The sequence below is a fragment of the Pelecanus crispus genome, chromosome 10 (genome assembly GCF_030463565.1).
Source record: "Pelecanus crispus isolate bPelCri1 chromosome 10, bPelCri1.pri, whole genome shotgun sequence".
NCBI classification, from domain to species: Eukaryota; Metazoa; Chordata; class Aves; order Pelecaniformes; family Pelecanidae; genus Pelecanus; species Pelecanus crispus.
This window is the reverse complement of record NC_134652.1, coordinates 19,097,388-19,111,918: the sequence shown is the minus strand read 5'-3', so window position 1 is coordinate 19,111,918 and position 14,531 is coordinate 19,097,388. Positions and strand designations below refer to the sequence as shown.

General features: G+C 35.2%; 1 protein-coding gene across 2 annotated transcripts in view; it reads left to right on the top strand.

Annotated features, from left to right (window-relative positions):
* The window catches only part of MYOF (myoferlin), a 70,704-nt gene that overhangs the window by 47,320 nt on the left and 8,853 nt on the right, over positions 1 to 14,531 (top strand). For both annotated transcript variants that reach the window (XM_075717699.1, XM_075717698.1), the window contains 13 exons: positions 54 to 196; positions 494 to 667; positions 1,791 to 1,902; positions 3,328 to 3,405; positions 5,785 to 5,966; positions 6,060 to 6,218; positions 6,377 to 6,475; positions 6,763 to 6,924; positions 7,455 to 7,620; positions 8,241 to 8,317; positions 11,751 to 11,762; positions 13,073 to 13,171; positions 13,820 to 13,945. In XM_075717699.1, the coding sequence (XP_075573814.1) occupies positions 54 to 196; positions 494 to 667; positions 1,791 to 1,902; positions 3,328 to 3,405; positions 5,785 to 5,966; positions 6,060 to 6,218; positions 6,377 to 6,475; positions 6,763 to 6,924; positions 7,455 to 7,620; positions 8,241 to 8,317; positions 11,751 to 11,762; positions 13,073 to 13,171; positions 13,820 to 13,945 (1,589 nt within the window). The remainder of the gene's footprint in view (positions 1 to 53; positions 197 to 493; positions 668 to 1,790; positions 1,903 to 3,327; positions 3,406 to 5,784; positions 5,967 to 6,059; positions 6,219 to 6,376; positions 6,476 to 6,762; positions 6,925 to 7,454; positions 7,621 to 8,240; positions 8,318 to 11,750; positions 11,763 to 13,072; positions 13,172 to 13,819; positions 13,946 to 14,531) is intronic.

The following is a 14,531-nucleotide window of genomic DNA, read 5'->3' as shown; positions in this document are numbered from 1 at the left end:
CCATGCTTTTCTTCTTTGTATCTTGCTTATGTTTCTGGAAATATCTGTTTTAGGATGGGAATATGGAATTACTATTCCTCCAGACACTAAACCAAAGTCATGGGTTGCTGCAGAGAAAATGTACCATATACATCGACGACGAAGACTGGTGCGGAAACGTAAGAGGGATCCAGCTCAAGCAGTAACAGCAGGAAGGGTAAGCAGAAGAGAAATGCAGTCAGAGACTTGCACATTGTAACAGTTTGAGTTTCTTTTTTTAAAAAAAATCTGCGTGAGATTACTCATTTCCTGAATAAAGAAAAAATATATACCAAACAAAAAAATCTAGAACAACCTTGTATGTTTTCATTATATTCCTTTTTTTTGGTCTTTTTGTGAATTGATGTTTCCAGCTTTGGTTTATGAGGGGATTATTATGCCTGCCAGAGCAAGTGCCGAGTTTTTTCATTACATTTATACAACACTGTGGATAACAAGGATTTATGTCTTCCAGGGAATGTCACCATATGAAGATCAAGAAGGATGGGAATACGCTTCTTTGATTGGCTGGAAATTTCACTGGAAACAACGCAGTTCTGACACTTTCCGTCGAAGACGATGGAGACGAAAAATGGCTCCCTCAGAGACACATGGTGCAGCAGCTATCTTTAAACTTGAAGGTGCTTTGGTAAGGGACAGAGTACCAAAACAGTCTTTAAAATATCAATCTGTTAATTTACAGTAAACAAACAAGTATATCAGCTATTTTAGTCCCTGAATTGTTAGATTGATATATAACTGAGGAACTAATACAGTTTATATTGTTTAAATTGTTTAAATTCTGAAAGGGACCATTAAAGTCACAGTAGAGACTCTTGCATAACATGCTTATTACTTTATTTTTTCAAATTACTTTTATCATTACATTATGTGAGATTTAGAGCAAAAGGCCAAATTACTAGATGAACCTTGTGTAAGTGAAGTGAAAAGATAGCTCAAGCTTTTCATGTGCATAATTTAGATGTGTTAACATCAGTACAAGAAACAACAGGCACTGAAATAGTTGCCCCTGATTAATATTTGCATATATAAACAACCAAACATGAGAAAGGATAGCAAAGTGTTGGAGAAGCCAGAATGTCATACATCACAAACAGATCATCAGAATGCAATTATTCCTCGAGTTTTCAGGTTAACACAGCTTCATAGATAAGCTCTATTTAACAAAATACAAATTGGAGCAAATAATGTGAGAAGGCTGCTTTGTTTTTCTAAAGTAGTGATTCTGAGTCTGATTGTATAGCATTAACAAAAGCGCGCTTTTTTCTTGCTTTGTTTCTTTTTTGCACCAAAAGTTGACCCATGATTCATTGATAGCATTTTCTTTCTCCACTTAATTTAGTTCCACAGTTTAAAAATTCCTGTGTCAGTTTCTCTTCTGACTATATACTTCCTGGGGTATTGCTAGGATAAAGCCTTGGAGCAGTTCTCTGCAATAGCACAGTGCAGAAGACCTGCAACCTCTCCTTCAGTAAGAGCTGACAGGTAGCTAGTGTATCTCCAGAAATAAGACATTCTGGAAAGTAAGATGAAATGACTGGATCTGATTTCTGCACAGCTTCAATGGCAACAAGAGATGACCTTCGGAAATGAGTAAACATCTTTTAAAGTACATTTACTCAGGAAAGTAAATTCCTTCTTGTCCTGGAGGAGAGACTGAAACCTGTATATTCCCACACACAGTCCACTTTTATCAGGTTCCTTCTATGTTTGTAAATACGCAGTAACTTTTTTTCTATATATAACTTCAGGGAGCAGACACTAGTGTTGATGACGGAGAAGGGAAGAGTGCAGATAAAACCAAGGAGTCAGCTACAAAGGTGTTTGGTGCCAATACACCACTTGTTTCCTGCTACTTTGACAGTAGGTTCTTTAAAAGTTCCTTTCTTATAAATCATGTCTGTTTCTCTCTGGTCTTAAACAGAATTGTAATTCTTTGTGTTTTACATCTAGGTTTATGCAAGTTCTGTTATAATTACTATCTGATCCTTGATTGGGCCCTACTTAGGCTACTAAAAGAAAAATTAGTTAGTCATTTTGACGTTTCAGCCCACTGTCACACAGACATTTTTAAAACCTGTATGACAGAGGAATTCTAAAGCTAATTATTGCAGCACCTGGATTTTAGGCTGTCTTAAATGATGCATTTTTATCGTTAGGGTCCCTCCATAGCAATGCAGGGAGCTAAGCCAGCAGAGAAGATGTATGTACAGTTAATTTTTTGCTGGTTTAGTTCACTTAACCAGCTCAGCGCAGGGTCAGACAAATACCTGACCCAGAGAAAGCAGTAAGACCATGGAGTTGAGTTGGCAAAGTGAACAAAACTGTAACTTTGCCAACCTGGATTGGCTTTAAATGCCGTGGAATCACTGTAATGGGATTCACAAAAGCAGAGATGCTGAGATGGGAGCCACCAGTGTTAGTTAATAGGAATAGAGGCCAATCCCATCCACTCGCAAGACTGAAAATCCTTTTTGTGGAACTCTGACTGGAACACTTGTCTTTATTTGGACTCTACAGAACTTGATGTCTCTGCTGGGAATGGGTGCCTAAATCTTAAATCTTCTCTTTCAGAAGCTGAGGAAGGTTATTGCATTTTCTTTTAACTAATGACCAGAATAGGAGGCAAATGGCACCTTTTCATGCCAGACTTCAGAGGTTTCTGTTCATTGAGGCTATAAGTGGCTCAGATTTTTCCAAGGGCTGAAAGGGTTAGAGCTGACATCTTTTAAAAAGAAGCTGTAGTAACATAGCCACATGCTATCCTGGGTTTGGGCCACTCCCATATCTTCCTTTTAAGCTGTTCCATCTTGCCTGCAGTGATTTTTTTTTTTTTTTTTTTTAATCTTTTAGCCAAAGAGGCAGAGTTGCAATTGGAATAATTTTCTAGACCTAATAGCTACAAACATGAAACTTGCAGGTCCCTGCAAGTGCTGCAGTGAATACTTAAACTAAGCACAGGAATGCCCAGTTCTTGATTCTCTTGGGAGGAGCTAGATTATCACACCATTTCAAACAGGAATTTTTATTATCATACGGTGAGAAAAGCCCAGATAGCATTAATAGTTTCTTTTCATTTCTGCTTTAAGTTGTGTTGGAACAAATGTTCTCAGGTGCAAGCTTGTTGGTATTAGTACACTTGTCACTAGCAAAGAAAAGCAGAAATGTTACTACAGTGCTTGTGCTTGAGTTAGAATGTGTAAGGCATTTTTATAAACTCAGAATATCTTTGTTACAGAAAAGAAGCCTGTATAACGCAGCTGAACTCTTTTTATTTATTTGATACAGGAATATATACTTACCATCTTCGCTGTTACATCTACCAGGCAAGAAATCTCATGGCTTTAGACAAAGACAGTTTTTCAGGTATGGAAAAGTCCTGCTAATGGTGCAGAAAACCAATTCTGCAATGAACTAGTAACTTGATTTACCTGCAGAATATCTTAAATCCTTAAGGTCTGTGCATAGGTCCCAGCTACTGAAACTACGCCATAAAGGAAGTCTCAGCTTCATTACGTGTGATCCAGATTTGGTTAGTACTGCCCCAGAAGCTGCCAATAAAAAGTGCTCTGAATGTGCAGCACCTGTTGCTACTAACAAATTCTCAGTGAGGGAATGGGAATTCAAATAAGGTCTGAATTTCCCATGACCAATCTCTTCCCTATGCGTTAGCTTCTCCGTCTAACCAAAGCCTACATATAGTTCCTAAGGTGTCATGCAGGAAGCTTGCACAAAAGCAACGATGAAGAAAGCTGGATGGCTTTATGGTACCAACTGCCTCTCAGTGTTCAGTATTTTATATAAATTCATTAGTGAGATGAACTTGTAGAAAACTACACTGTGCATTACTAATAAGCATGGCTTTTGTTTGTTTGTACAAGTGTACCTGTTGCCCTTTTATTTCCAGCTCTTAGGTATTCCAACAGTGTTGTATCCATTTGGCATCTTTGTAGTCAGGCTAATTCAATACTCAGGTTATCAAGTATTTCATTTTTGCTAAATAGAATTAAAATTCCACTGGGAAGTCAGAGAGCAAATTGAAATAAGATTCTGTAAGAATATGATTTTACACTTCCTTTAAATAAGTTCAGCCAAAGATAAACATGAAATGGGCAGCTTAGAATTTTTTTTCCCCATCAACCTCCATTTCCATCTGTCATGGTTTAGCCCCAGCCAGCAACTAAGCACCACGCAGCCGCTTGCTCACTCCCCCTACCCCAATGGGATGGGGGAGAGAATCAGAGGAGTAAGAGTGAGAAACACTCCTGGGTTGAGATAAGAACAGTTTAATAATTGAAATAAAGTAAAATGGTAATGATGATAATAACAATATAATAATGATAATAATAATAATATACAAAGCAAGTGATGCACAATGCAATTGCTCACCACCTGCCGACCGATACCCAGCCAGTTCCCGAGCAGCGATTGCTGCTCCCCGGCCAACCCCCCCCAGTTTATATACTGAGCATGAGGTCATATGGTATGGAATAGCCCTTTGGGCAGTTTGGGTCAGCTCCTGGCTGTGCCCCCTCCCAGTTTCTTGTGCACCTGGCAGAGCATGGGAAGCTGAAAAGTCCTTGACTAGCATAAGCAGTACTTAGCAACAACTAAAACATCAGTGTGTTATCAGCATTCTTCTCCTACTAAATCCAAAACACAGCACTATGCCTGCTACTAGGAAGAAAATTAACTCTATCCCAGCTGAAACCAGGACAGCGTCTTTCTTTTTCTCCCTGTTTTAATTAATAATTGAGTAAGTGTAATGCATTTGTTAATTTGTTACAGAAGATGTAGAGCTATAGATATTTTAGTGCTGTTTTCTGTAATGTACAGCTGCCTCTGTGTACTTACTGGTCTTACTTAAATATGCAGCACTTAAAAGCAATACAAAGAAACAATAAATGCCTCTAATTTGCATATGTAGAATTCAAGATAGGTACCTCGGATGCAGTCACACATAAACTAGCACATCTACATTTTATTTTCCTCTAAAACTAGTTTGAAGAGTTAGCCAAATTTTGTAAAACTCTGATCAGGTTTTATAAAACTCTGAACAACCAGAAGCTGTTGAAACTGACCTAAAGATAACCTTTAAAACAGCCTCTAGTCCTTAGTAATTGCAATTTGTACAGGAAATGTTAATGACCATCATCAGATACCTTCTACAGAGCTCTTGATGATTTAAAGACCTGCCAAACACTGGGTCTAGACCACTTTAATCATTCAGCTGTTTCACAAGAGGTTGCTATAAATAAGTATGTTTGAAACCAACGCTTGATCTGAGCAATATTGCCTGGGAGAATTTGTTGTCTGGCAACTAGTCAGAACTAGAATTATTTCTTTGTATTATTTATGAGGCTGTACAGTTGTATATCAATGGAGACAACAAAAAAAAGCTTCTACAGACAATATTTAAGAGGAGATTAGTATAGCCAGTGTTTCATTTTAGTTTTCAGGTTCTCTTTCTGATCTGCAAGATTTTTATCATTTTCATTTATTACTTTGCTAATCAACACTTATATAAAAGAAGCTATTTAGTAATCAAATGGAATTTGCTCTATTAAATGTAAATTATGTTTATGTGTGGGCTTTTGTTTTATATAGAGTGGCTTACAGAACTGGTAATGACAGAAGAAAAATAACATACTGTATGTGATAAAAATTGTGCTTGTGTGCCTTGTGGCTTGATGGGGTTTTGTTTGTCTGTAACTCTATGCTTTTAATCTTTGTATGATATTTCAGATCCGTATGCTCATGTTTCCTTCCTCCATCAAAGCAAAACAACTGAGATCATTCATTCTACTCTAAATCCTACATGGGACCAAACTCTCATATTTCATGAAATTGAGATCTATGGGGACCCACAGACAGTAGCCCAAAACCCACCTAATGTTGTTATTGAACTTTTTGACAGTGACCAAGTGGTAGGTGAAGGCTTTTTACCCTGATTGCTTTTTTATTTATTTATATTAATTCAGAATAACATTAATGGCTATGATTGCTATTTTCGGTTGCAGGGTAAAGACGAATTCCTTGGAAGAAGTGTTTGTTCCCCCATGGTCAAGTTAATCCCAGAAGAGGACATCACACCAAAACTGCTGTGGTATCCTGTAACAAATAATGGCAAAGCTAGTGGAGACATTCTTTTTGCTGCAGAACTTATTTTGAAGGACAAGGTATATATATATTTTTTGTGTGTTCATATATAATATAATATGATATACTACATGTCCTTTCAGAGTAAGTCATAATGTGAAGAATTGTCTTAATACTTGCAAGTCATTTAATTTAAGGAAGATGAGAGAAACTAACACTCACGTTTGTGTCTTAATAGGGTGGTGCGAACCTTCCAATTCTTCCATCACAAAGAGCACCAAAGCTTTACATGGTACCTCAAGGAATCAGACCAGTAGTTCAACTCACTGCTGTTGAGGTATGGTTTATTCTTAAACTAACTGAATACAAGTACAGTCATTTCATCCTCTAGTTTGTGTATTTGCTTCAAGAAAAAATATATATTAAGAAATATGGGGGATTTTTTAAAGTGTTTTTTAGTTTCTTTTTTTCCATTAACTTTCCTAGAACAACAACCTTGAAGTATTTTACCAGTCACATTTTATTATTGAAAAGACTTAATTTCTTCTTTTGTACTTTTTAAGTATCGTATTAAGCATATTGATATCTCTCCCACTTTTCCTTATGTTGGATTTTACTTCGCAGATTCTGGCTTGGGGGTTGCGGAACATGAAAAACTACCAACTGGCACCTGTTATGTCTCCAAGTCTCATTGTGGAATGTGGGGGTGAAATGGTGGAATCTGTCGTGATCAAAAACCTCAAAAAGACACCAAATTTTCCATCTTCTGTTCTCTTCATGAAAGTTGTACGTTGCAAAAAAACTATATACCAGCTATCTATAGCAAAATCAGTTATCCCACACTTTTAAAGGTCAAGGATTTGTTATGCAAGAATGAACAGAAAAATTTGCAAATCCTTTTTTGGCTTAACATAAGGAATTTACTGAGCCTGAAAATTCTAATAGATATCATGTAAACATATCTGTACAGTCATTGATAAATTATACAATTTTATATGCACAATCCAGTGCAGTATATATATATTTGTTTGAAAAGGCATCAATTTACCTGTAGATGTGTGGCTACTTTACTACTCCTAGGATGGGAGCTGTGCAAGAGTCAAGAAAATTCAAGATTTCAGGCAATTAAAATTATTCTTACTGACTTTTATTGAATCATAATATAAGGTTAGAAATTTTCATTCACCATACAGCCATAGAACATAGTAGTTCAATATTAAGTAAATGAAGTAACAGCTCTAATTAAGGGGGAAATCTTTTATTCTTCATTTTCCTTCTGTTTGCATTATAAACAAACTCTAACCTTTCATTTGTAGCTTTTGCCAAAAGAGGAGTTATACAGTCCATCTCTTGTTATTAAAGTAATAGACCACAGACCATTTGGACGGAAGCCCATCGTGGGACAGTGTACTATTGATTTACTGGAAAGCTTTCGCTGTGACCCCTACACTACTAAAGAAGACATTGCACCACAACTGAAAGGTAGACAGCTGAAAAATGAAAAGTTCTACTTTCTTATGAAATGCTCGAATAACCTATCTTCTGGGTTTACTCTGCATACTGTACTAATGAATAGCCATCTCATGTTGTGTACTTATTTAGAGATAGTGTGATCTGAAAGAGAAAAAAAATCTTAACTCGGAGTATTAATTCGTGCAATATTCTGTGGAGCATAAGAGGACAGAGTGCAAAGGCAAGTCCACTCTCAGACTTAGTGTACTGGTTCCCTGAAGTTCCTCTTTAGTATCAACTTGGAATTTAACTACTTGCAGATCACCCCTACACTAAGTACCAAAGTAATGATCCAGTATTCCAGCAAGAATGCTCTGAATACAATGCTGACATTTTCTTCTATATTTTTTTCCAAGTTTCACTCTTTTTTTAATTCCTCATATTTGAGAAATGTTTGCATATCCTGCACAAAAATATATTGTGTGTTTTTGCAAAAAATGGCAACTAATTGCTTTCTTTAGAAGATCAACCATACAGCCAATGAATTATTTTACATCTTCTGTAACTGTCTGGATTTCAAATCTGATGAAAAAGCTTAGTAAGATATTTTTCCTACACCATATTGCCTTAATAAAATCTTTGGCTTACAGTTAGTCTACTCTCTGCTGCACCTCGCCAGGATACGGTAATTGAAATGGAAGACACACAGCCACTGCTAGCAGCTCAGGTAATCTTTGAAATTTGATGCTTGACTTTCTTCTTCAGATCTGTGATTTCTGAGAAACTATCTAGACAGCAAAATTGTCAGAAACATATGCAACCTTCTGGAAAGTCATATGGAACAAAGCTACTTTGTGACAGGAAAGCAAAGGAAATATGTTAATCATTTTAACCTCTGTTTTCATATAGTAAACATCAAACTATTGCTTTTTGTGCATGGTAAAGTTCACCCACTAGCTTAAGAATGAATTCACTTGTTCAATAGCTACTGAAAGCATATGATAGAACATTACCCAGTTGTCCACAGGTGATGGTTAGAGCAGCCTAATCTTGCACAGACTGCACAGTTCTAAATAAAGGAGCTGGAAGTAGGTGTATGCTTTGGTGGGTACAGAATCAAAGCCATGGTTACACAGACCTTCAGCCATTCATTTTATCACAGTTGTGGTTTTGCCTCTCTTACCATGAAGTCGTCCAAAACTGGTACCACTGAAACATTTTTTTCTGCACTAACACTTTTTTTTTTTCCTTTTCTGTTGTGCCTTGTGGATCTCTACTGCTCTGATTGTTCTTCCTTAATTTCTTCTTCTGTATCTTAATGTCATGATATTCAGACTCTAATTAAAGTATCTCATAGGCCATGTTCTTGTATTTACTTTTATCATACCTGTAAATTGTCCTTAATATTTAATTTAGAACAGTCTCTAACTTTTATCTGAATTAGGCCTTCTGTTCTAATATAAATGCTTTGTAGGTGGTACAGTGAATTTTTATTTCCTTTAAAAATTTTAAGAAAAGAGATTAAAAAAAATAAAGAAAACTTAGCACTTTGAACTCACTGGCAAAATTGATTGAATTCGTGTAGTTGATTTCAACTATACGAGGGAAAATTTTAAATGCTACATAAGACAAAACAATTTATTTTAGAGTTTGACATCACCTGAGCCAAATATATTGTAACACTAGATACAGTGATAGCATCCATATGAGAGAGGAAAGAATATTCGAAACAATTCAAGTTGAAATAAGTACAACTGTGGAAAGTGTAGGTGATATGCAGACAACACCCTGAGGACACAAAATGCCAAAATGTCATCAATTACATTCCAATTTCCAGTGTTTAAGCAGTATGTCAACAGCACTCAGCAAAATGGCTTCTCCAACAACAGTGCATGTATGTATGTACAGAGCTAATGCATGGAGATGACCAGAACAGGGTTGGATGCGGGAAGAATGTTTATGTGATGTGGTCATGAGGCTGTACTTCTCCTGGCAATTATTCCATAGAGAGATTTTGGAGGAGATAATGCTCATAAGTCTAGTATGATTAGTTGCAAATATTAAGGTATCCTTCTTCTGGAAGTCTTACTATGTGTGCACGATTTGTATGAACTATTAAAAACTTTTTCTGTGTGTCAGCTTATTTGGAATCTGTGTACTAAAAGCACCAAAATCAACAGGAATTATTTAACCATACTATGAATATTTAAACTTTGTTTAAAAGTCTACTCTTTGGAGACTAAAATAAATCTACAGTAAATAAAATTCTAACTAACTTTTCTAGGGATGCACTGTATCTCCTAATTTTTTTTCCCATAATTTCTAGATGTTCAAAAAGCTAATAGTTTATTGTTAGTGACTTGAAAACTTCATATATAACAATCTACAGTGAAGTCACTGGGTACATTAAAAAAAAAGGGCAGTAACCGTTACATGATCTTTACTATGTGAATATTTCACTCCAAAATCTCAAATTTATCATATGGCATTTTATTCTGTGTTTTGGCATTCTGTGAGCACATCCTGCTTACCAGTTTTAGTAACAGTAATATTTAAATATTGAAGACTCATTATTTGCTTTGGGAATTTTTAAAGAAGGTCTTAGGGTTTTTGATTGTTTTTTTTTCTTAACCTCTTCTTCCCAAAGCTACCAGGTGCATTATTTGAAGAGACATTTGATGGTATATCAAGGGGAAAAAAAAAAAACCCAAACCCACAAACCCTGATTTAAACTCTTCCAACATTATTATTTGATGAAAGATTCAGAGTTCTACACAATATATTTTGTGAAAAGGCTTTAAATTGGGAATTTAAATTATTATTGCATAATTATGCAAGCTACCCATCATGTTGTCAACATTACAAAACAGTGTTTAAACAAAGTCAAATTTAAATATGCCAAAGTATTCAAAATTACCTCATGAATTCTTCCTGCTAGTTTTGCAAATCATTAATTATATGGTTTCTGAGAATAAATCACTCCAATTGCCTTTAGAAAATCTGACAGTCCCATGCAAATCTGAAAAAAATTATGCTGTATTTCTGATTTGAAGTTAGAAAAAAACTCTAAAATACAGTAGACCTAACATCCCAGCAGGATAATTACTTACAGAATAGAAATGTAAATAAGTATGATATACCAGAGTGATGTCCTGACCTATTGGCGCATTTGGCTTGTATTCATAGAATGTTTTGCATATTTCTTCTGCTTTGCACAAAAAATTATGGATTATGACTTTAAATTAAAACACAAGGTATAATATATAAACACTAGCACAAATCATACTTGCTAATCATGGCTTCCACGTGGGCTGCATGATGCTTGCTCTTAATGGACTATTGGGTCATAATTACGGTATCTGTGATTTAACAGGTGAAGCATTTTGGATTGTGCAGATTGTTATTACACTTATACAGATGAACCTATAGACACATCTACTGGTTGTTACTGTACTTTGTAATTCTTCACCTTTTTTTTCAGACTCCTGAAAATCCACAGCCTGTAAACAAATTAAAAAATGATAGTAGAACGAAAAGGGAATAGGCTGTTGAGCATTAGCAAATTGTTTTATAAAGAAGTAAATATTCCAAAAGGGCAAAAAAAAAATCACTTGAATTTTATGTATGTGAAGTTTTTTTGGAAAAGAATCTCTGGAATAGATTCAGTTTTGTAAGTGCTCTTAAAAACATTTTTCATGTGAAATAAATCAGATCCAGTGCTCTCTGCAACCACAGATGAAAGCAGGGAATGATGCTATTGTGGACATCAATAAATAGAATCCAGAGTGCAACACTGCAATCATACAATAAAAAAACCAAGTTTCTCTCAGTTTTGCTTTGTTATGTGAAGAACAAAGCACAAGGTGATAATGTCTTAGAGTCCTGAAAACTTGCTTTTTAAAATTTCTATATATATGCTCCAGTTTAATATCTAGGACATACTGACAGCAGAAAAAAAAAAAAAAAGCTAAACACATGGTGTCTGAATATTCTTCAAAAGTATTTATAAATATTGATGTTAGTAACTTACTTTTTATATATATAAAAATACACAAACCCCTAAACTTTTAAAGCCTATTTAACTGTATAAAATTCTACAAGTCGTATCCTTACCATTGTTTTTATTTTGCTTTTTTTTATGAATTGATCCTCATGGTCAGCTTACAGAAAAGGTAATGTATACTACTTTTAAAAATCTACACATTGCTTTCTTGTAAATGAGATCTCCAATTGAAAAGCCATATATCAATACTGCCTCCTAAATTAGAATTTTAAGCATGTGGGTGAGAACAGTGATCTCTGAAAATGTTTGACATAAAACCTACAATCAACTTGTAAAATGGTAAATTTAGGAAAAATATGCAAGACTGAAATAATAACCCGTAGATATTAAAAAAAAACACCTCACACTTAATGATCTGTATAACACTTTAAGACTCTTTAAATCCAAACACTCTTAAGATTTTTTCAAATTTGCACAGTGAATGAATAGTATTCATTCTATTCATTCACAGGGAATGAATACTATTCATTACTATTTGAAGTATGTTTTCAGGTGCAAATAATGATATTATGCAGTCCCTATGGATAAATACAGAAAATAGCACTCTGTTGAACAAAGTGATTATCAGACTTAAATAAATAAAAATATAAAAAAATCCCACAGAAATACTGTCTTAGTGGAATGTATAGATTGCTAGCGTCTAGGGTTTCATGAAACTCATTGAAGTATTATTTTTAAGAGGGAAAGACTCGCTGCTCCTTCTTTTCAGCTGCATTTGGTTAACATTAGATAGATGTCCAGCTGCAAGATTCTGTCATGATACAGATAATCTGCACTGGTTTTAATGGAATGAGGTATGGTTAGAACAGTTACAGGTCTGTCCCAGTGTTGTTATATGGCAACAGTTCTGAAATAAATGGCAATGCTGAAAGCAAACTAACACATGCATCCCTCAGGAAAAAGTTTTAAACATGTTCACTGTAGTTTTTACAGTCACGCAATTCCTGTAATGAATACCAGCTATGATGGTGTTTTTCCTTAACAGTTGAAACAATGACTGCACCAGCTCAGTGTGCATTCACTTCCTCTGAGTTCAGTAATCTAGAACTTAGGTGGCTAGGCTGTGCTGCACTGCCAGAAGATGGAGGAGAGAAATATACACAGCTCCAGAAATCAGTCCTTTGAGATAGATATCTAGGTACCAGTAATTAATTGTTTGCTTGGAGATGGCTGGCTGTTGACTATCAACGCAGCTGGACTAGATACATAAACTTGGGTAAGAGAAATTCCACCTTTTTAGCCTTAATGTTTACATTCTAATTCTCCTTCAGATGAACCTTTAATATTAGTTAACTGATAATAAGTTTTAGAGTAAGCTTCTTTTAGTGTGCTTAATTGTTCATTGTTTCTGCTGTACAGCATGATATAAAAGAGGCTTTATCTCCCAATAAAAGACTTTTTTGTTTGCTTTTCTTTCAGGAGGAAGAAATTGTTGATTGGTGGAGCAAATTTTATGCTTCAGTAGGAGAACATGAAAAATGTGGACAGTATATTAAAAAAGGATATGACACTTTAAAGGTATTGCTCAGGATAAAATAAACATACCTCAATGTTTATAGGCCTAAAACCTGGTCAGAGCTGTGCCTTTTGGTTTTTTAAATGATCTTCAAAATTTAACTGTACATGATTTCCTGTAAAGGTCCATTACTAATGCATGTGATGAAATGAGGGTTTTAAGAAGATATCTTTGCTTCTTTTCTGCTTAACTACACTTACTAAGAGTTGTATTAAGAGTTTAATCTAACCTTCAGTCAAATGGACTTTAACTCTTGACTTCTCTGGGTGCCAAGCAGATCCTAAATAAACGTACACATTGAGAAAGTATGAACGCAGAAGATCAGTACTTTTACTGTTTGTTGGTTAAAAGTTGAAGCCAGACGCCTTTCATTTCCCATCTAATACGCCTAACAGAGAAAATAAAGATAAGCTTGTGAAATGCTATTTACTCTGGTTTTAACAAGGCCTGAATTAAGTTTGGTAGCATGTTCTCCAAACATTGCATTTGCTTCCACTTTGATGTAGAAGTAAAAATAGATCCAAATGCTTTGGTTCCTTAAGATATTCCATCAAACATACAATACAGTTTGCAATGCCACAAGGGTGGATCTGATATGTATGGTAATTTCTAAACTGCACTTTTCTTCCTTTTCCTTTTCTTTTTTTAAGGTGTATGACTGTGAATTGGAAAAAGTACCTGAATTTAATAGCTTAACAGACTTCTGTGATACATTTAAACTATACAGAGGCAAATCTGAGGACAGTGATGATCCGTCAGTGGTTGGGGAATTCAAGGTAAATTTCAAATAATGGGGAACAACCAAATGGTAGATGCAGTCTTTTGTATGTAAGTGGTTATCACTTAAGGAAGTCTACATGCAAGCATTTCAGCTGAAGTATGGATGCATGCATTAATAGGGGCAACAGGTGCTCGTAAGTACTTAGGTACAGGCCCTTCTTTTTCAAGGAAAGCACAGCTACACATTGCTCACACTAAATGTGATACATGTTAATTTAAAAGAAATATCATTTCTGCTAATGTGATCTTCCCTGGTACCTGTGGAACAGAACCTTCCCAGATAACCTCTAGAACACCTGCAGATGTTCTGAGTGAAGTACATTTTTAGAATTAATTTGGAAACGGTATTTTGTACTATTTCTGTGACTCTGCCTATGACTTTTAAAGATTAAAATAATGTTAACATGTGTAAAAAAAACCCAAACAAACAAACAAAAACAAAAAACCCAAAAGTTAAATGATGCTTTTGGAGAGGGAAACAAATATGACATATGTGTTAGGTATTCTCAGCTGGACCAAACTGAGTAATTGCATTGAAATCAAAAGAGCTGTATTGATTTAAATCGGCTAAGGATATAACCT